Source organism: Sprattus sprattus (genome assembly GCF_963457725.1).
Source record: "Sprattus sprattus genome assembly, chromosome: 2".
NCBI classification, from domain to species: domain Eukaryota; kingdom Metazoa; phylum Chordata; class Actinopteri; order Clupeiformes; family Clupeidae; genus Sprattus; species Sprattus sprattus.
The window spans coordinates 33,747,974-33,768,489 of record NC_137921.1 but is presented as its reverse complement, the minus strand read 5'-3'; the positions used below and the strand labels follow the sequence as shown (position 1 = coordinate 33,768,489).

Here is a 20,516-nt window from a genome sequence, read left to right as displayed (position 1 = left end):
TCAAAGCCATTCGTCCACTTGGGGGTGTGTTTTGGAAGAGGGTGTGCGTGTTCCCGCAGCAACAGGGAAGATGGCAGCCCTCACATCTATCACCCAGGTAATACCAAGGAATGTATTTATTGGTAATATTAGAATAATGCTTAATGAATGAGAATAGCCCTTTGCATAGGGAGATATGTGCAATGTTGTTATTTAACGTAAGACATAGTACAAGACATGTTATCTGCCCTGTTTGATGACATGGGTCTAGGCCTAATTAAATCAAGCCTGCTAAAGAATACCGTTAGTTCTGGATAGACGCATTAGCTAGCTATCTTACCTACCCAGAGGAGGTAGATAACATAGTTTATTTAGAACATTATGCTAGATACCCTGGTGGTGTTGATCATGCAGATATAGCGCATATATATATTTGATACATTATACTAACATTGAATTGCATCTCAATGCAATTTATTTGCGGCGTCCAAGCTAACTGAAAATCATCAGTGTGCATTAGTTAGCTTGCTAGCTTAACGCTATCTCACTTTACAAGCTATCGCTAGCATGCAATTATGGGAGATGACTGTAGATAAACATTAACTATTACTATTGCTCGATTAGTCGCTGATAAGATAAGCAGTGTGGGGCGTATTAAATATTGTTAACTTTATATTATTTGTGCGAATCTATGCAAGTATAGAGCTGAAGAACTATCTAGCATGCGAACATATACACCTCTTGCTAGCTAGCTAGGATAGTAATATTAAATCCACTAACGTTAACCCACCCAGCTAGCTAGTAAAGTTCCATCTGGTATTATCAATCGTTGAATACAATTACGTTTACCATTACATAGTTAACTAGCTCCGTTAACTAACGGCATACTGTTCTTTTCAGTTTTAATCTTACTTTTCATCAGACAGTTTAAAGTATATAGTACATCTTCACCAGTCTCAGTTACTGTTGACGTTAGCATTCTAACCCGTTAGCGTTAAATCACATCCTGTGCAAAAAAATAAATATCGTTAGGTTACTAGCTTTAATGTATTTATTTTCACACTGTATGATATACCGAAGGTATCCAGACCTTAAGCTTAATTGCCAATAGTGTATTCTTTCTAATTCGGGTGAATACAGTTACTGCCAGTTGTACTAAAATATTATTCAACATTAGCGGCTTAACATTGTGATACAACTGGAGTTACGTTCGCTAGCTAGCTAGCTGTGCCTTTGCCAGGACGGCTTTTTTTATCACCTTCATCTGGATAACGTTAAGCCAGCTGTAGCTATTCTTGTAATATCTTTTGCAGCTGCAGCCCCCACGATTTTAAATCAGTCCTGCTTCTTTGTAGTTAGAGGTACATGAGCTACCATCTGTTGAACAAATTTGGTTAACACTGGCCTTTAAAGGAGGCTAATCACGAACGACAGAGTTGTTAAAACATGATCTGCATGTAGATGGGCCAGTGACACATGTTCTAAACAGAGCATTTTCTTTTCACACAGTTGTCGAGTGGGACTCCAGTATATGAAAATCTTTATAGACAGGTAAGGTTATTTTAGCTTTTTACACGTAGACAATGTCTGGGATCAGGTCTTCTAATGACTGAAATTACGTGCAGTTTTGAAACCTGGTGTGAGGTGTAATGACACGATAAAGGGGAATTAATACTCCTTGCAAATCCTTAAGCAGATACTGTTATCCCTTATAAGATAGCATTGTGAAAGCAGTTACAAATATGTCCTGACTGGTTATTCAGGTCGTTGATGATGTATAAGCAACTGAGTGACTGGAACACATATTAACCCTTAAATATGATAATCCTGCATTCACAGAGGTGTATCATAAAGTCTATGGTTCTTTCAAGGCAGGCAGGATAAAAACTTAACTCTAGCTGTATCAGTTCAGATATGCATTGTTGTTATGCTTCATTGCTAATCCAGGTCAGATGAGATCAGACTAGAACTGATCCTTTTTGTCAGTGCAATAAAAATAACAATACTATTCTGATTTTTATCTAATGTAGTCTTAACTAATTTTTGGTAAACATGGAGATGTCATAGCACAATCAAATAAATGTCTGTCTCTTCCAGGTTGACCCAGGAAATACAGGGAGAGTAGGGCCTACAGAAGCGGCCCTGTTCCTGAAGAAGTCTGGGCTTCCAGACATGACGTTGGGAAAGGTGGGTACTGTGAGAATTATGGGAATAATACACAACTTTGTTGTTATTGCAGTGTATTTGATTTGCCAAAAGTACAAAAAGTTTACCCAAATCAAATCTATCCCCAGATCTGGGATTTAGCAGATCCAGATGGGAAAGGATTCTTAGACAAACAGGTAGGAAAATAAGTTAAAATGTATGAATTCTCTAAAGTGATTAAAGTGAGTAAAGTGTTTAGTAATTATTCTTTTCCATTGACGTTGTTACCATATTGTTAAACCATTTGTTCCCTGTTCAGGGATTTTATGTCGCTTTGCGGTTGGTAGCATGTGCACAGAGCAGCCAAGAAGTCAGTCTGGCAAGCTTGAACCTCACTGTCCCACCACCTAAATTTGTGAGTATTTTTATGAGTAACTCTCAAGACTTTTAAAGTCCTGGGTAGAGCAGTTATATACAGCCGCGGAAAAAATTAAGAGACCACTTCAAAATTATCAGTTTCTCTGGTTTTACAATGTATTGGTATGTGTTAAAGTAAAATGAACATTTCAGTTTTATTCTATAAACTACTGACAACATTCCTACCAAATTTCAAATAAAAATATTGTCATTTAGAGCATTTATTTGCAGAAAAATGACAATTGGTCAAAATAGCAAAAATGATGCAGTGTTTTCAGATCTCGAATAATGCAAAGAAAACAAGTTCTTATTCATTTTTAAACAACACAATACTATTGTTTTGACTTAGGAAGAGTTCAGTAATGAATATTTGGTGGAATAACCTTGATTTACAATCACAGCTTTCATGTGTCTCGGCATGCTCTCCACTAGTCTTTCACTTTACCGTTGGGTGACTATACTACTCCTGGCGCAAAAATTCAAGCAGCTCGGCTTTGTTTGATGGCTTGTGACCTTCCATCTTCCTCTTGATCACATTTCACAGGTTTTTAATGGCATTCAGGTCTGGAGATTGGGCTAGCCATGACAGGGTCCTAATGTGGTGGTCCTTCATCCACACCTTCACTGACATGGTTGTGTGGCATGGAGCATTATCCTTCTGGAAAAAACCCTCCTCAGAGTTGGGGAACATTGTCAGAGCAAAAGGAAGCAAGTTTTCTTCCAGGACAACTTTGTACTTGGCTTGATTCATGCGTCCTTCACAAAGACAAATCTGCCCGATTCCACCCTTGCTGAAGCACCCCCAGATCATCACCGATCCTCCACCAAATTTCACAGTAGGTGGCTTGTAGGCCTCTCCTGGTCTCTGTGTAACCATCAGACGACCATTTGTTGGGCAAAGTTGAAAATTGGACTCATCAGAGAAGATTACCTCCAGTCGTCTTTGGTTCAATCCTTATGGTATTTTACTAACCTCAGCCAGGCAAAGTACACTGTTGTCCTGCAAGAAAAACTTGCTTCCTTTTGCTCTGACAATGTTCTCCAACTCTGTGGAGTGTTTTTTCCAGCAGAACAATGCTCCATGCCACGCAGCCAGGTCAGTGAAGGTGTGGATGAAGGACCACCACATCAGGACCCTGTCATGGCCAGCCCTATTCCCATACCTGAATCCCATTAAAAACCTCTTGAATATGATCAAGAGGAAGATGGAAGGTCAAAAGCCATCAAACAAAGCCAAGCTGCTTGAATGTTTGCGCCAGGAGTGGTATAAAGTCACCAAACGGCAATGTGAAAGAATGGTGGAGAGCATGCCAAGACACATGAAAGCTGTTATTGTAAATCAAGGTTATTCCACAAAATATTGATTTCTGAACCCTTCCTAAGGTATAACATTAGTATTGTGTTGTTTAAAAATGAATAAGAAATAGTTTTCTTGGCATTATTCAAGATCTGAAAACACTACATCTTTTTTGCTATTTTGACCAATTGTCATTTTTCTGCAAATAAATGCTCTAAATGACAATATTTTTATTTTAAATTTGGTAGGAATGTTGTCAGTAGGTAATAGAATGAAACAAAAATGTTAATTTTACTTTAACACATACCAATAAATAGTAAAACCAGAGAAACTGATAATTTTGAAGTGGTCTCTTAATTTTTTCCGCGGCTGTATGTCGTATCACCAGCTTCCACTGTGGTCAGTTGATAAAGGTGATATATATAGTTGAAAAAGAGGAAAGCCAATTATGAATAAAATAGTGTTGACACTGTCTGAGGTTCTGCAATGTGCATTTATTTATTGGCAGAAGGACACAAGCAGTCCATCACTCACTACAGTACCTGCTTCAAGTGAAAGCCATTGGATTGTGAGGGTGAGTCATTTCATTTGTTCAAAATTATGATTGCATGATGGTTAAAGTGTAAGTGCACACTAAGATGTGTGTGCTCAGCTGTTAACTAAATTATATGACTGAACTGTGACAAAACACATCAATTCTGGTGTTAATATTGACAACATTTCCGATTTTTATAAAAATCTGCATTTCGTGGGTTGAAAATGGCTTAACATACCATCTACTGTTTAAAATCATTCTGAATCTTGCAAGGCCGATGCAGGAGGTGAACTTACACCTTAATCTGCTGACTCCCTACGCCCTCACTGATTCTTCTTTTCCTTTTCTGTCTGTAGTCTGAAGAAAAGAGTAAGTTTGATGGCATATTTGAAAGCCTTGCACCAGTGAATGGACTCCTTTCTGGAGACAAAGTAAAGCCTGTTCTTATGAACTCAAAACTACCTCTGGATGTGCTGGGAAAGGTACATAATTATACTATTTCTTTTAAATATGTTGTATCCATATTCATCGTAATGAAAACAAATTATTTAATTAAAAACACATGTAATGTTATGATTAATCAAGGTTTGGGACCTCAGTGACATTGATAAAGATGGACACCTGGACAGAGATGAATTTGCAGTGGTAAGATCTATGTATATAGCATATTTAAATTTTGATTCACACTGATACACTTATCTTATCATCATCAGCCTTCAAGCCAGTATTATATTGCTAGAGTACCTGTCCGCCATGGCTGAATGTGTAAAGAGGGTAAAATGAACATTTCCTCATGGGTAAAATGACATTAGTGAATGTGTGTTATTTATGATAAGGGCATATAATCCTTCGTGATCCTTTAAAGTGCCCTGTGTTCTGTGTACGGTAGGCCATGCACCTGGTGTACCGAGCCCTTGAGAAGGAGCCTGTGCCCTCAGTCCTGCCATCCTCTCTCATCCCCCCCTCTAAGAGGAAGAAGTCTGTCAGTTCCCTGCCGGGAACGGTCCCTGGGCTGCCTGCTAGCCCCCCACCACCCAAAGACAGCCTGCGCTCCACCCCCTCCCACGGAAGCATGAACTCACTCAACAGTGTGGGCAGCCTCTCCCCCAAACACACTCTTAAGTCTTCGCAGGTACACCAGAGGGCGTGCGACAGGACACTCAGTGGTTTACCCACTGTGTTGTATCATTTGTGAAATTTAATCAAAATTGAAGCTCAGGCACGATCTGACGTGATACACATTCAATAGAATGTGATACAGCTAGTATTTATCTATATTTCTGGATTACTCCCATCAAAATATGTTTTATTTTACCTACCTTATTTTTTGTTTAGTTTTAGCTTTAAGGAGTCAAGCTATCCTTCTGAAAGGTATAGGAATGCTGTCTGATTGTGCAATGTTGTCTTTGCAAGCAGCACTCGGTGAACTGGGTAGTCTCTGCGGCAGACAGAGGGCGCTATGATGACATCTTCCTAAAAACAGACAATGACCTTGATGGGTTTGTGAGTGGCCTTGAAGTCAAAGACATCTTCATGCAGTCAGGACTCCCTCAGAACATGCTGGCTCATATATGGTGAGATTGCGTTTCGATAAGAGATGAGGGCCTGCACAGGTGTTGCAAGTCCTCTTTCATGAAATAGTCACTTTCACTTCCAATTGAAGTTGTTTGTCCGCTTCCAGTGTTAATGTTTGTAGGTTATTATTAAGGAATACTATTATTAAGAGGGGGGGGGGGGGTGTGACCTAGCTCAGCAAGAAGGATGACACTTTTGAGAAGATTGCATGAGTTTTTGAATCAGCCACCATTGCTCAACTCGTGAACATGGTCACAGGAGAAGAGAACATGAGAACATGGCAGTTTAAATGAAGTCTGTGTCTCTGTCCACAGGGGCTTAGCGGACACTCGGCAGATGGGGAAGTTGACGCGCGAGCAGTTTGCCTTGGCCATGCACTTCATCCAGCAGAAAGTCAGTAAGGGCCTCGACCCGCCACAGGCTCTCAGCGCAGAGATGATGCCACCGTCTGAGCGAAGCACTCCTGTACCGGTGTGTACCATTTAACCAGTCTGCCCTTACCCCGTTTGACAGTTCACATCTAAATGCGGTGAACAGCTGGCTATTGTGTAGGTTTTGAAAAGGAACTAAATTGCTGCCGTTTGTTCTGGTCTCAGCGAGTCTTGCCTCCAGCCTTTTTAGTTCCCAGAATAACCTTCTGCAATTATATTATGTTCTCTTTACTGCTAAAATGGCCATCTCTCCATTTCCCTGCAGAGTCTGTCTGGATACATGACACCCGTGGGATCTGAAGTGGCTGCTCTTTCAGAGATGCGGCGTGTAAGTCAATTGATCTTGTCTGTGTGGTTTGACACTTTGTTGATGTCATGGTTTTTCATTTTTAAATCTTTGAGTTTTGAGAAGGTCTCATCTTTTTACTGTTTTGACTTGAACTTCAACTTGTTGAAAGATGTTAGAATTTCTATCAAACCTCTTTATTCTTGACGACTTGAGTTATTTGAGTGATGACAAAGAGGTTACTTGAGCTGAATTCCATTATTTCATCAACTGTATTATTTTATTTATTTTGGCCAGTATATCAAAGTTTGAAATGCATTTGGCTTCTTTTGTGGTCTTCTGTTGAATCACTTGAAGTAGGCTGACCTCTTATATACGACACTTCCAGTCATAGAATGTAGACTTAAGAGATCTTAATACATTTGAATGTGTGCACTTGAATCAGGAGTTTGTACATAGCATTCCAAGGACTGTTGACTGTGTCTCGGCATTCTATTGACAATTCATCTTTCGTCTCAGTGTTAGGCCTGTGAAATCTAAACAGTATGAGATGACCAAGATCTTAAGAGAAACCCTCTCTTTTCTCTATTCTAATTTTACTGCGGCTGATGCTCTGGGTTGTGTCACTATTATCAGCAAATAATTTTCAAGTTATGGGTATGTAAATGACAACTGAAAAAAAACAAATGCTTTCTCTGGCTCATTAGCTGAGGCCCTTGTTTTTCTGAAAAGCATTTGTGCCAAAAGCCTGAGTCGGTGCTCTGTGACCCCTGGCTGTGTGCTCTCCTGCCTTCCCAGTGTATGGTGTGAGATGGGGCAGATGTGTTTGCCTGTGTGCATCCACTCCCTCCTCCTGTGTGCTGGTGACACCCGTTTCTATTATCCCCCCCAACCTCCAACCTCCTTTTTGGGTGGTGTACGTATGTCCTGGTGGTGGTGTTGGGGCTGTAGCGCTCCTTCCTCTGGCTCAGTCTCCTCTTCCTCATCCTCCTCCTCTTTTCGCTCACAGGACAGCTCCAGCTCGGTAGGGTCAGGTGAATTCACAGGCATCAAAGAGCTCGACGACATCAGCCAGGAGATCGCCCAGCTACAGAGGTAAGTCTTTCTCTCCAGCGTGTGTCAATAAACACAGCAGATTAGCTTTCGGAAAATCGTGTGTCTTTTTAATGGTGAAGCTTTTGTAAAATAGATTGTTATTACAGACACTCCTGAATTTCCCCATGCGATTAATAAAGTATATATCTATCTACTGGCTATAACAGCATGTACGAATATTGCCGTCACAAAATTAGTTGATGTTTTTCAAACATAAGTGCAATGCACTTAATTACATGGAATTGATACATGCATTTTCTCAAGCATTTGTGTTAATTTTTCTTATATTAATAATATAATTATATTTCATTTTTGTCACTTTACTTCTATTACACACAGCACTTCAGCCACTATAGATCGCACTCTAGTTTCAGTTAGACACAATCCACTCTTTTTCAAAGATGTTGAGAGACTGACCTGAAAATACTTTGACACGAATGACATTCAGTATCAGATGTTAAGAGTAGCAGAAAATATGTTTATTTACTTACATTGACCTCTTTTCCAGAAAACAGTTGCTTCTCCATTCCTTCATGTTCAGATGCCTCCTCCTGTCCATGTTGTTGTTTGTTGAGTTTGTTTTGTTTTGAGTTGCCTTATTTTGGCCCAAAGTGAGAGTGCTCCTTTGAAAACCTTGTAGAGTGCTGCTGATAAAAAGCACGCCTGAAAGGAAGAGACAGGTAACCGAGGAGACATCGGTGGTGGATGAGATCTTGGTGATCTGATTTTGCATTCCTCTCCTCACCGCCCACCCCCTCCCCCCACTGCCCCCCATCCTCGCTTTCCCCCATCTGACCTCTGTGGTCCTCTGAGGCGCTCCTTGATCGTGTGATTTTATCAATCTTTTGTTTCCACCACTTACTCCTCATGCTGCCTCAGCACACTTGCTTTAACACACTGGGAGACCCTCAGGTAACCCTTTTATTATGGAGTCACACTTTCTGTTTTGGTTTCTGTTTCTGTCCCTTCTTTCCGTTCGGTTTGGTTTGGTTTGGTCTGTGTGGAGGAGGCAAGAATGGGACACCATGATGATTGTGAATATTACAAGCAGGAAGGAATTAATTGTTTTGGCTTGATGTTTTCCTCAGAGAGAAGTACAGTCTGGAGCAAGAGATCAGAGAGACAGAAGAAGCCATCAGGCATAAGACCACTGAGGTTCAGGTTAGGACACTGCATACCTTCTGCACCGAAATAGGCTTGACTTTGATGTAGTGATGTAGTTATTATAGAGTCTATGCTACATAGCTGGAGATTGGATGTCTGAAGGGGTACAGGACTGTACAAAGTTTGGGAAACACTGTTTTAGATGATATCAGACAATATCATAAAAGGACTTGACTAATTGTGATGGATCAGTATTAGCTATTAATTATAATGTCATTGATTCATCTGGTACATTTCTTTTTTACCAGTAGTGCGTTCAATAAAGTATACTTAAGCCAAACTGGCCTGCCAGTTGTATGATTCAGGAGATGGGTGTACGTCCCAGATAGCTAAGAGTTAGTTATAAGTTGGGAGTGTTGACATCACAGTGTTGAAATGTATTAGTTGAACAATGTGCCATTAATAGCTAACTACATTGATATTTTTATATATATTTAAGTCATTTTGAATTCAAACATGGACATGAAGTCTTACAGTACTCTTTTGTGTTTCTGTGTATTTGCATCCTTGTGTGTGTCTGTGTGTGTGTGTGTGTGTCTGTGTCTGTGTCTGTGTCTGTGTCTGTGTGTGTGTGTGTATGTGTACATGTGTGTGTGTGTGTGTGTGGACCTGCAGGAGATGCAGAATGACCTGGACCGTGAGACGTGCAGCCTGCAAGAGCTGGAGGCCCAGAAGCAGGACGCCCAGGACCGACTGGAGGAGATGGACCAGCAGAAGGCCAAGTTGGAGGACATGCTCAACGACGTGAGGCAGAAGTGCCAGGAGGAGTCCCAGATGGTGAGGCTGGCAGAGTGGCTAAATGGCTGCTGTTGACACTTAATACTCAATCAATCAATCAATCAATCAATTTGTTCATTTGATCAAGAGGGACATTTTACATTCATGAATATTAAAATGTAAATGCACCCAATTATAGCCAAAAGGCTAGTTTCCATTGGCAGTCCCCCTGCCAGAGTGAAATAGGCTACTCCAACATTGTGATGTTTCCAGTTAGTATTGGAGCTTTGGGAAAAATAAAAACTTTACTCAGGGATGAAAGGATTATGTATAGCATTTGTGTGTGTTTAGTGCATTTTATAGCCAGGATGCTAATGTGATATCCCAGCTAAGTAATCAATAATGTCCTTAAACGTCAAGAGGCTAAATCTGACTCAGGATTCTACTTTATTGTTAATCTCCTGCTTCCTCTCTTCTCTCTCATCTCTCTGACACCATTGCCTCTCCTCTGCTGTGTCTCCATCCTCTCCCCCATGGGGGCGCTAGATCTCCTCGCTGCAGACTCAGATCCACTCCCAGGAGACGGACCTGCAGAGCCAAGAGGAGGAGCTGGACCGGGCCAAAACCGAACTGAGCCGGCTGCAGCAGGAAGAGAGCCAGCTGGAGCAGAGCCTCCAGGCTGGGAAGCTGCAGCTGGAGACCATCATCAAGTCCCTCAAGGCCACGCAGGATGAGATCAACCAGGTGAGCCGCGCCCAGGAGCTGAGCCCTGGGCCTGCCCAACCCGTAACGACTGCATGGTGCCGGAAAACCAGCGTTGTGCAGATTAAGCGTTACAATCGAGATTTGCTTTGCATAATGAATCTCTCACTGACTTGTCCATTAAGTATGGTTGTGGAGAGATCACTAGAATGACCTGATATTCCCAGTAGAGGGTGCCATAACAGCATCCAGTACTTTGTGACTCCGTACCCTTTGGGCAAATTTCCTCAAGTACGATGTAGTGCACACTAAACATATTAAACGGTCTCTTAGAAGTTAGTGTTCATACTTCACTGCATTAAGTGAATCAAAGAATCAAATGGCTCACCTCCAGTAATCCTATAAACCAGGACAGTTAACACAACAGCTGTGGGGAAAAGCTAGTCATTATGTAAAAGCTTGTCATTATATAAAAGCAAGTCATTATGTGCATTATGTGCATTATGTGCATTGTGTGCATTGTGTCACATGTCGACGTGGCTGAATGCTTACTGGGTATGTAGGCATGCAGATGAAGTGCCTTTATACTAATGTGTCAATCAACTGCAGAAAATGGGCCATCATAGAGACCTTCACAAGTGTTTAATTAAGATAGTACTATTGCTATGATGTTGGCACTGAACACTCAATGTTGAATATTTAGAAACATCATATTTGGCTTATCTGTCTTCACTCTCATCATTATCAGAATGTTGTTCCAAATATAGTGGGTAATTATGCGACCACACTCCTGTCATACTTTCTCATGTTTGAGTGCTCAACACCCTTCCTGTTCCTTGGGCGGGGTGCCTGCTGTCAGTTTCTGAATTAGACAATCAAAAATTGTGCTTCTGCTCTCCAGGCCCACTTTTTTAGCACAAGTGAGGGATGTTTTTTTTTCTTAACCGACCAGAAACTCAACTCACATGCACACGCTCTTTGCAAGATGACACTGCACTCCTCAGAATACCTACAGAAAGACGGCTGACTACAGAATTACGGCTGTCACTTTGGCTTCATCATGAAACGGGTTGACTCCCTTGACACCTTTTCTTAGAGAGGAGATCCTCAGCAGACACGGATCTTAGAGCTTTCTTTTAAGAGTTCTTAAAAGCCACCTCACACAATTCTAACACAGGAAAACCCATGAAGTGTGAAGGGTTTCTCAGTCTGTACCTGTCACACCTTATTGCTTTCACACAGTCAGTCCTAGTATCAAGTCCTTTGACCGTATCATACAAAAAACACTCTTCAGTTTTGAGAGTAAAGGGATCCAGCAGCAGTTTAAGGTTGATGTTTGTGGAGGAGCACTCAGGCCTGTAGACCTCTGTTATGATATGGTTCACTTGATCATTCAGGACAAATGGGCAGAAGGCTCGTGGTGTGAAGTCAGTTTATTCACCTTCACTCAAGAGTAGGGCTGAAAAAGCCTCTTGCATTACCTGAGAAGCCATTCTGTCTGAAACATTGAGGAGAGGGGCTGATGAACTCTTGATGATCTTTTAGTGGTTCTACTAGTTACTAGTAAATTGTAAATTGTTAATACCTCAGCAATATACATGCGTATTTATTTTTTTATATTATTTTCTTTTCTAGTAATCTTTATTATTGTAAACTTTTATTTTGTTTATGACAATATGAGCCTTATACATACCTGCTCCATGGACAGCATTCAACAACAACAACAACTCGGCAACATTGCAAATAACAGCAGCGGACATGACTAGAAACAAACATATCCCCAGCAGACTCAAGACTCGCATGTCTTTAGTCAGGACGCTAATGCTAATTTTACCTTGGCTTGGTCCATTGATGTGGCAACGGATTGTAATAAACTGTCTTATCTCAGTCTTATGTGTTAATGCCAGGAGGATGCATGTGTGTTAACCAGGTTGTAACTTTGTTGTTAAGGCTCGCAGCAAGCTCTCCCAGATACAAGACAATCAACAGGAGATGACCAAGAGCATTGAGCAGTACAACAGCACCCTGAACGGCACCCACGGGGGCAGCATGACCAACCTAGCCGATATGAGCGAGGGCTTCCCAGAGAGGGAGAATGGTGGCTTCGGGGCCATGGTAAGTGCTTGTGACCCCTCAAGACCTCTTGCGGGTGGTGGACGACCGCCCTCTCAGGTTTTGCAGGATGCAACTTGCCCCTGTGGTGACCTCTGTGCTTACAGCACATCACATCCGCAAAGCAGGGGGCGGGGGAAGCACAAGAGGGCACAGAGAGTTAAACTTTGGAGTGAGATGTTGCATGGCACGGTCGACATGAGTCATCAGAGGCCTGACTCATTCTTAACTTGAATTGCAGCAAACTCACAGCCCCCTATAATATATAACTCCTATAACACAATAAATGCTACTCTGGGTTTATTTCATAGGGAGCACAAACATTGGTTCTGTTCCACACCTTTGTGAATTTAAATTACCTTATGAGTTTACAGACACGGCAAAGATCACGGAAAAGGGATTTGGTTTGGTTGTAGATGTTTGCCGACGGTTTTGAACAAGATTCACATGTTTGGAATGAAAATGTCAAAACCAGAATTCCTGGTATCTGTGTACAGTAATGAGCTCCAGAAGTCATGAACACATTGCATGTCATGTATTGAGCCTCTTGTCAAAATGGCATGAAATTCACCTGTGAGGTAAATCGGACCCAGCTGCTGAGATTGCTGCATGAAGTGAGAAGATTATCAGGATATTTTTATAAAACATTTTCCAGTGCAGGTATTATTTCCTTCATTTAATTTGCTCCATTTTAAAGGTACTCTTGGTTACCCTTGCAGGCAATTACCATGGGGATTTTGATCTTTCCGTTCTCTTCCTGCACATCTTGTACAGCTAACACATAACGTGCAGTTCATTAGGCTCATTCGCACTGAGGCGGGGTTACTTAATCTGCTAGTGTTTTTATTATCCCAGTCTTTATTACCAGTGCGTTTCCAGGGGATTTTGCTCTCCAGTCATTCGTGCCCTTAATTCATTTCTTTTGAGTTGTGTCATGGCAGCAAACTGGGATTAGGGTCAGGATTGTTATTGAAATGAGAAGGCTGCTTTAATGAAATGCAACACGCCACATTTTCATAGCGAGGGCCGCCTGGCATGTGAAGCCACGTTCAGGGCTAGGAGGGGGAGGTGGAGGGAGGGAGGGACGACACCTGACACCTCTAGAGACCGGTGGAGACTGTTTCTTTTTGAGAAGCCTTTTCATTTGGACCAGCTGAGTCTAATGGGCCCACTCAGAATGAGAACTGCAAATTGCAGGAGAATGAAAATTGCCTGCGTGTTATTAAACTGAAATTCAACCCCAGGGTCTCACTGGTTGGTGTTCTGCTTCAGATGGACATTCCTGCCTCAGTTTCCTCAGACCTGTGCAGCTCTATCAGCTGAAGTGGCCCATTATTGAAATCATTTTCCACCAAAATATATTTTTTGACGGCAGACATGTTTGTCAGCTGGGGATTTTTTTCTTTTTTTTTTTCTTTTTGGCAGACTGAATGAACAGACGAAATGAAGGTGAAACTGTTTCTGGTAATGCTTTCCTGGAAGGCAAATTGTATCAGACGAATGTAAATAAACTGTGGGTTTTCAGCCTAGACTTAACAAATGGTCTTGCCTCTTTTTGTAGGAGGACCCCTTCAAGGTGAAGACATCTGTGTTCAATAGCAACCCCCAGGAGATGCACACAGACCCCTTCCACTCAGAGGACCCCTTCAAAACAGATCCTTTCAAAGGTGCTGCTCTATCACCCTCTCTGTCTCTCTTTCTATCTCTCTCTCTCTGTCTCTCTTTCTTTCTCTCTCTCTCTCTCTCTGTCTCTCTCTCTCTCCCTCTCTCTCCATCTGTCTCTCTCTCTCTCTCTTTCTCTCCACTTGATTTTTCTTGTGCCTCTTCATCTTTTTCCTTGTATCTGCTAAGATCATAAGAGGTGTCCAGGGATATGTGTATGTAGACCTCAGCCTGACTGACTGCAGTCTTGTTTGTTTGATCCCTCCCTTCCATACTTGCATGAGTTGACTTGGATTCCATAACCATTTGGCAACCGGCCCCCTGAACACAAATGTAGAGATATGAATATCTATTTTCCCCAAATGGTTTTGGTTCTCTTGGAATTCAGCTTTCCCTTTGTCCTCTGGCATGGCTACTGATACCTACTCTCCCCTCGTGCTTTTTCTGGCCACCCTCTCGTAGGAGACCCTTTCCAGAATGATCCGTTTGCAAAGCAGCCACCCACCACCACAGGTATTTATACACAATTATTCAGAACTGCTCTTGATCTGCCCGAGTTGGAATGCATTTTTCCGCAGCTTCTTCAACATGAGTGTGCTTGCCTCTGCCATGCACTGCCAATGACCTGAACGGCAAGGTTCAATAACGCTGCCAATCAACTTCCCTCTTTTGTAATATTAGTGATTTCAGTTCCCCAAACTCAACAATATGAGAAGTCAGTATGCTGAAGAACTGATAATCAAAAGACTATTTAAAAAGCGAAGCAGGTAATTCTGTGCAGAAGTGGAGATGTGAAGTATTGGTATAATGTGTTCTCACTTTCTCTGTAAAAATAGGCTAGGCCATTACGTGTGTTCTGTTGACAAATGGATGTGATAAAATATGTGTGCTATGTATTCATAAAGGAATTGACCCAAGGTCTTCAGATTTGATGCACTACAGATCTGACAGTGTTTGGTTTGCTGTGTAACATGAGTCTATGCATCAGCTTCTTCTTAGGTCTGTCTTTTAGAATTTCACTAAGCACGAGGAGAAATCAAATAAAACAGAGGTATCCATCTCTTCCCATCTAGATCCCTTTGGGGGAGACCCTTTCAAAGAGAGTGACCCCTTCAAGACTACATCAGATGACTTCTTCAAGAAGCCGGTTAAGGTGGATCCCTTTGGTGCCCCCGATCCTTTCAGCAAAAGTGCCACGCTTCCCACAAAGGTAAAAGTGAACCTAGTACTCTGTGTGCTTTTTTTCACCACGGTGTTGTATCTGCCGACATGTTTGTGATTACTGAACTGAGCTTGATTGATTTTCTGTGCCTTTCTGTGCCATGACAGTTTTCCCTGTGTTTGCTTTTCTCAGCAGGCGTGCCAGTTCACAAGCAATGACCCCTTCACCTCTACCAGCCCCAAATTAAAAGGCCCAGGTACGAGTTTGGCTGCTTTCACACCTGGTATGTTATGTGTAGTGGCTCACCAGATTATTACAGTGCATGAAATGCCCTGTATTGTTATTACAGTGCATGAAATGCCCTGTATTGTTATTCCTAGGCTTCTTCTTCTTCTTATTCTTGTTACCTTTTTCTGCGATTAATTCAGCCCGAACCACTTAACGTAGAAACTTCATTCAAACTTTGTCGCGTAGGTCTTGTAAACGACACTTATGCTATGTATTTTTCACTTTTCTAAACTTTATACTTTTTAAGATATTAAAGAAAAACGAATATAAATTTCTCCCATTGACTTACATTGGGCCATTATGACATCATAATAGGGTCTTTAAACTGGCTTGCACCTGTGCTTTACTCTGCCGTGCTAAGGCAAAAGACCGTAACTTCAAGTTTGGTCAAAAATGAGTTTTTGACGTATTTGTAAAATATCAGCAGTAATTAAACAAATGTACTGATATTAAATGTACTACTAACATGCCATTATCAAATTAAAGCCAGTGACATCAGTATTTTGGTTGATTTCACGATGTATAGGCTACCGACAGTTAGCATACCAAGCTAGGTAGCATTACCATTAGAATTGCCTGGCAGATATGCTAAGCTATCGGGCTATTCCCCCACCCAGTGCCTGTGGCTAGTCCGAAAAAGGTGCATCTAAATCGGGTAACTTCGCTTGGCGAGCGGGGGCATGTGGAGGGGGAAAATGGGCCTCATTCTCTATCGTTCTCTCTCTCTCTCTCTCTCTCTCACACACACACACACACACACACACACACACACACACACACACACACACACACACACACCCCAATGGACTGACATAGATGTTTTATGTGTTTCATGTGACAATTCAAGTTCATTGTTTTATGTGCTTAATGTGATAATTCAATGGTGTGTGTGTGTGTGTGATAATCATTGTATTGGTAATTGTGATAAATGAAATAGTATTACTACTGATTAATTAATAGGGTCATTATTCCATTGTTATCATACCACTGAGCTTTAAAATAGAAGTTACTGCCTTCTGCCTTAGTATGCTTCACTGACACCTGTGCCAAATCCAAAGAACCTCTTCTCTCTCTGTCCCTCTCAATTTAACTGTAACTAGGAACATTAAGACACCATCCATTCTCTATTTTTTTTTCTCTCCATCTCTCCATCTTTCTCTCTGTCAACTTTCTCTCACACTCAATCTCTCTTCTTCACTCCATTTTTATCTCCTTTTTTCAATATTTTCACTCTCTCTTTATCTCTTCATCCAGAGCCACTCTTGTTCACTCTTCTTTCCTTCTTCCACTCTTCTTTCCTTTCTTATTTTCTTCTTCCATTTTTCTTTCCTTCTTCCACTCTTCTTGCCTTTCTTTTTTCCTTCATCCACTCTTCTTTCCTTCTTCCACTTTTCTTTCCTTTCTTCACTCTTCTTTCCTTCTTACACTCTTCTTTCCTTTCTTCTTTCCTTCTTCTTTCTTTCCTTATTTCCTTCTTCCACTCTTCTTTCCTTCCTTCACTCTTCTTTCCTTTCTTCTTTCATTATTTCACTCTTCTTTCTTTTCTTCTTTCCTTCTTCCACTCTTCTTTCCTTTCTTCACTCTTCTTTCTTTTCTTCTTTCCTTCTTTCACTCTTCTTTCCTTTCTTCTTTCCCTCTTCCACTCTTCTCTCCTTTCTTCACTCTTCTTTCCTTTTGTCTTTCCTTCTTCCACTCTTCTTGCCTTTCTTTTTTCCTTCATCCACTCTTCTTTCCTTCTTCCACTTTTCTTTCCTTTCTTCACTCTTCTTTTCTTCTTACACTCTTCTTTCCTTTCTTCTTTCCTTCTTTCACTCTTCTTTCTTTTCTTCTTCCTTTCTTAACCTTTGCATTTCATGCACTGGTATTTCCTTCAGGAAATGCATTTTCTAGTTCCTAGGCTTCTTCTTCTTCTTCTTATTCTTGTTACCTTTTTCTGCGATTAATTCAGCCCGAACCGCTTAACGTAGAAACTTCATTCAAACTTTGTCGCGTAGGTCTTGTAAAGGACACTTATGCTATGTATTTTTCACTTTTCTAAACTTTATACTTTTTAAGTTATTAAAGAAAAACGAATCTAAATTTTCCCATTGACTTACATTGGGCCATTATGACATCATAATAGGGTAATTAAACTGGCTTGCACCTGTGCTTCACTGACACCTGCTGCAAGCCTCCAAGGGTCCTCTTCTCTCTGTACCTCTCCATTCAACTGTATTACTAGGAATATTAATAGACACCTTCCATACTCTACTTTTTTTTCTCTCTATCACTCTCACTCTACTTTCTCTCACACTCCATCTCTCTGCTTCACTCTTTTTTTCTCCTTCTTTCAATATTTTCACTCTCTCTTTACTGTCTTTATCCAGAGCCACTCTTGTTCACTCTTCTTTCCTTACTTTGTTTCTCCCTCTCTTCTTTCCTTTCTTCTTTCCTTCTTTCTACTCTTCTTTCCTTCATCCACTCTTCTTTCCTTTCTTCTTCCCTTCTTCCACTCTTCTTACCTTTTTCTTTTCTTCTTTCCTTCTTTCACTCTTCTTTCTTTTCTTCTTATCTTCTTCGGCTCTTCTTCACTTCTTCCACTTTTCTTTCCTTCTTCCACTCTTCTTTCTTTCTTCCACTCTTCTTTCCTTTCTTCACTCTTCTTTCCTTTCTTCTTTCCTTCTTCAACTCTTCTTTCCTTCTTTTACTGTTCTTTCCTTTCTTCCTTCCTTCTTTCACTTTTCTTTTATTCGTTCTTTCTTAACTTTTGCATTTCATGCACTGGTATTTCCTTCAGGAAATGCATTTTCTAGTTGTATCCTGGTCTGCCGTAAAGGAAGTGGTCATGGTTCTCAACCAGTCCAAACTCAGTAGATTAACAGTAGTCCTCCTTTATACACTAACATGCTCTGTGGGGTGCTTCTCTGTCAGTGGGTGAGAAGAGGCATCATCTCAGATCAAGACTTGCACCACTATTTACAGCTTAGATTGTTTGAGAGTGAAAGGGTATTTCCTGGTAAAGCTGTTAACAAATGTTTGTCTGGTTGAGGGTAAAAAAGAGACAGAAACAACATTCTCTGTTGGTTGTGTGCATGCTCATGCCTTATGGGAGTGCCTCTCATTTGAAGCAAGTCATTGAGCATGCAGTTTTGCCAGTAGGTCATACTTATATTTCTGTTCACACTGTGTTCAAGACTAGCATTTTTTAAGAAGGCATTTGGTTTCAGTTGTGTAAAAGATTGAGGTCAAAAGGTCGCAGTTATCTGGCAGGTCACACATGACGTGTTTGCATCTGGCCGTCTTATGAAAGAAGGGAGAGACTTTTGGTTAAGTTGCTGCCAAAAAAATGACACTTTTTGTCGTCTTTTTATCTTTTATCTGTGGAATGATTTGTGTCTTATCTGTAGAACGGTGAAACATTTGTAATGTGACCTTTTCTGTATTTCTGGATAAGACATATTTTTGGGTTCTAAAGGAAGGGCTGGCTATGGGAATCACAATCTTTGGGACTGTAATTATTAGAAAATCATTAAAAAAGACAGTGAATTCAATGAAAAAAATCAGTGTTTGCTGAAGGATGGTTAACAGCATCTCCTGTCTGCAACTTAAGTATTTACTTGCTGCTTTGTAATCCATAGTCAGCTTCAAGGTCAGCATCTCAGATCTGTACACAGATAAGAAGTTGAAGATAAACACTTGTGGCCTGGGTTGTATTGGTGGCAAGCAGATGGAAATTAAATGGTAAAAAAACACACCCTTATCTATTTTTTCCAGGAAATTACTCCCACAGCTGATGGTTTAAAAAGTTCCCCGTGTCACATTACGGTGGCGGTCTTTAAGCTGCAGCATGACTGCTTGGTTGTCTAATAAGATTTAAGTTATTAAGAAGTTATTACCTTCTTTACAAAAACTTTGAAAGACCCATCTTGCACCAAGGCACAAGCTATAGGTCTATTGTTAGTCCGGTAGCCAACAGTAGACATTAAAACATTGATGAGTCTAAAATGAGTGGCTAAAAAAATAAATGAATGAAATGCTGTAGACAGTAGTACAGGAGGTAGAGAAGTCGTTTAGTAATCAGAAGGTTGCTAGTTCAATACCCTGTCGAAGCGTCCTTGAGCAAGACACTGAACCCCTAATTGCTCCTGATGTGCAGTGTGCCATCAGTGTAAATGTAAAATAAAATGTGTATACACCCTTGTAAGTTGCTTTGGATAAAAGCGTCTGCTAAATGTCGTCTGGACGCTCTGGACAGCCAGTCTTCACACCCCACTGCCTTAGTTTCAGATACAACACTGAAAAAATAGCCACCCTTTGAAACCTTAGGAAGACTTCTTCTGACCGCTTACAGCCTCTACTTTAAAGGTAGTCAGATAAATCTCTTGCCTACTGTAATATTTTGTCTCCATTCTTAATCTTCTGCACAATAGAGGACTAAATGGATTATCCTGTCATCTTAACAAGGTTTAGAGGAACTCTTTACAACTTTTAACTTTCTTTGTAAATAGTTGATGTTACAGGGATACCTCCACTTACCAAAATGTCCTTCTTCTTGCGCTACCATCCCCATCAAATACAGGGAAAGTGTATCTTGCTTTAAGGCTTTTTTATGGTACTCCGTACGACACGTTTTTGGGCACATAGGAACGCCTTCAGGTAGCTGGAACGCCTTCTCAGGTAGCTGAAACGCCCTCTCCGTGCTCTCCAGAGCCGTCGGACAGCTCTCCGTGTCCCCGCAAAAATTTCTGTCGGTCCGCTCATGGCGACGGATACTCCTTGGCCGTGATTGGCCCACTACGACATCAATTCCATACGACATCAGCTCCGGAAACTAACATTTCTGGACCTAGCGTTTCCTGTTTCATTGTTATATCCATATATGAACAACAGCCACTGTCAAAGGTACAGATCCTTTCCTTGAAAGTAAGTAGCCTACTGCCAGAGAACCAGCACGAGCGACAGCAATTAAA

At 41.1% G+C, this 20,516-nt stretch overlaps 1 protein-coding gene across 4 annotated transcripts in view; it reads left to right on the top strand.

Annotated features, from left to right (window-relative positions):
* Positions 1 to 45: 45 nt before the first annotated feature.
* eps15l1a (epidermal growth factor receptor pathway substrate 15-like 1a) overlaps positions 46 to 20,516 on the top strand; it is a 30,607-nt gene continuing 10,136 nt past the window's right edge. For 2 of the 4 annotated variants that reach the window (XM_080860423.1, XM_080860425.1), the window contains exons 1-21: positions 46 to 97; positions 1,489 to 1,530; positions 2,077 to 2,166; positions 2,274 to 2,321; positions 2,444 to 2,539; positions 4,347 to 4,412; positions 4,730 to 4,855; positions 4,959 to 5,018; positions 5,263 to 5,505; positions 5,790 to 5,947; positions 6,263 to 6,419; positions 6,645 to 6,707; positions 7,675 to 7,760; positions 8,849 to 8,921; positions 9,540 to 9,701; positions 10,188 to 10,385; positions 12,294 to 12,458; positions 14,017 to 14,122; positions 14,580 to 14,630; positions 15,191 to 15,327; positions 15,472 to 15,535. In XM_080860423.1, the coding sequence (XP_080716549.1) occupies positions 71 to 97; positions 1,489 to 1,530; positions 2,077 to 2,166; positions 2,274 to 2,321; positions 2,444 to 2,539; positions 4,347 to 4,412; positions 4,730 to 4,855; positions 4,959 to 5,018; positions 5,263 to 5,505; positions 5,790 to 5,947; positions 6,263 to 6,419; positions 6,645 to 6,707; positions 7,675 to 7,760; positions 8,849 to 8,921; positions 9,540 to 9,701; positions 10,188 to 10,385; positions 12,294 to 12,458; positions 14,017 to 14,122; positions 14,580 to 14,630; positions 15,191 to 15,327; positions 15,472 to 15,535 (2,218 nt within the window). In that variant the 5' untranslated portion in view covers positions 46 to 70. Of the gene's footprint in view, positions 98 to 1,488; positions 1,531 to 2,076; positions 2,167 to 2,273; positions 2,322 to 2,443; positions 2,540 to 4,346; positions 4,413 to 4,729; positions 4,856 to 4,958; positions 5,019 to 5,262; positions 5,506 to 5,789; positions 5,948 to 6,262; positions 6,420 to 6,644; positions 6,708 to 7,674; positions 7,761 to 8,848; positions 8,922 to 9,539; positions 9,702 to 10,187; positions 10,386 to 12,293; positions 12,459 to 14,016; positions 14,123 to 14,579; positions 14,631 to 15,190; positions 15,328 to 15,471; positions 15,563 to 20,516 lie in introns of all 4 variants that reach the window. The other 2 variants (XM_080860422.1, XM_080860424.1) reach the window with 1 other exon arrangement.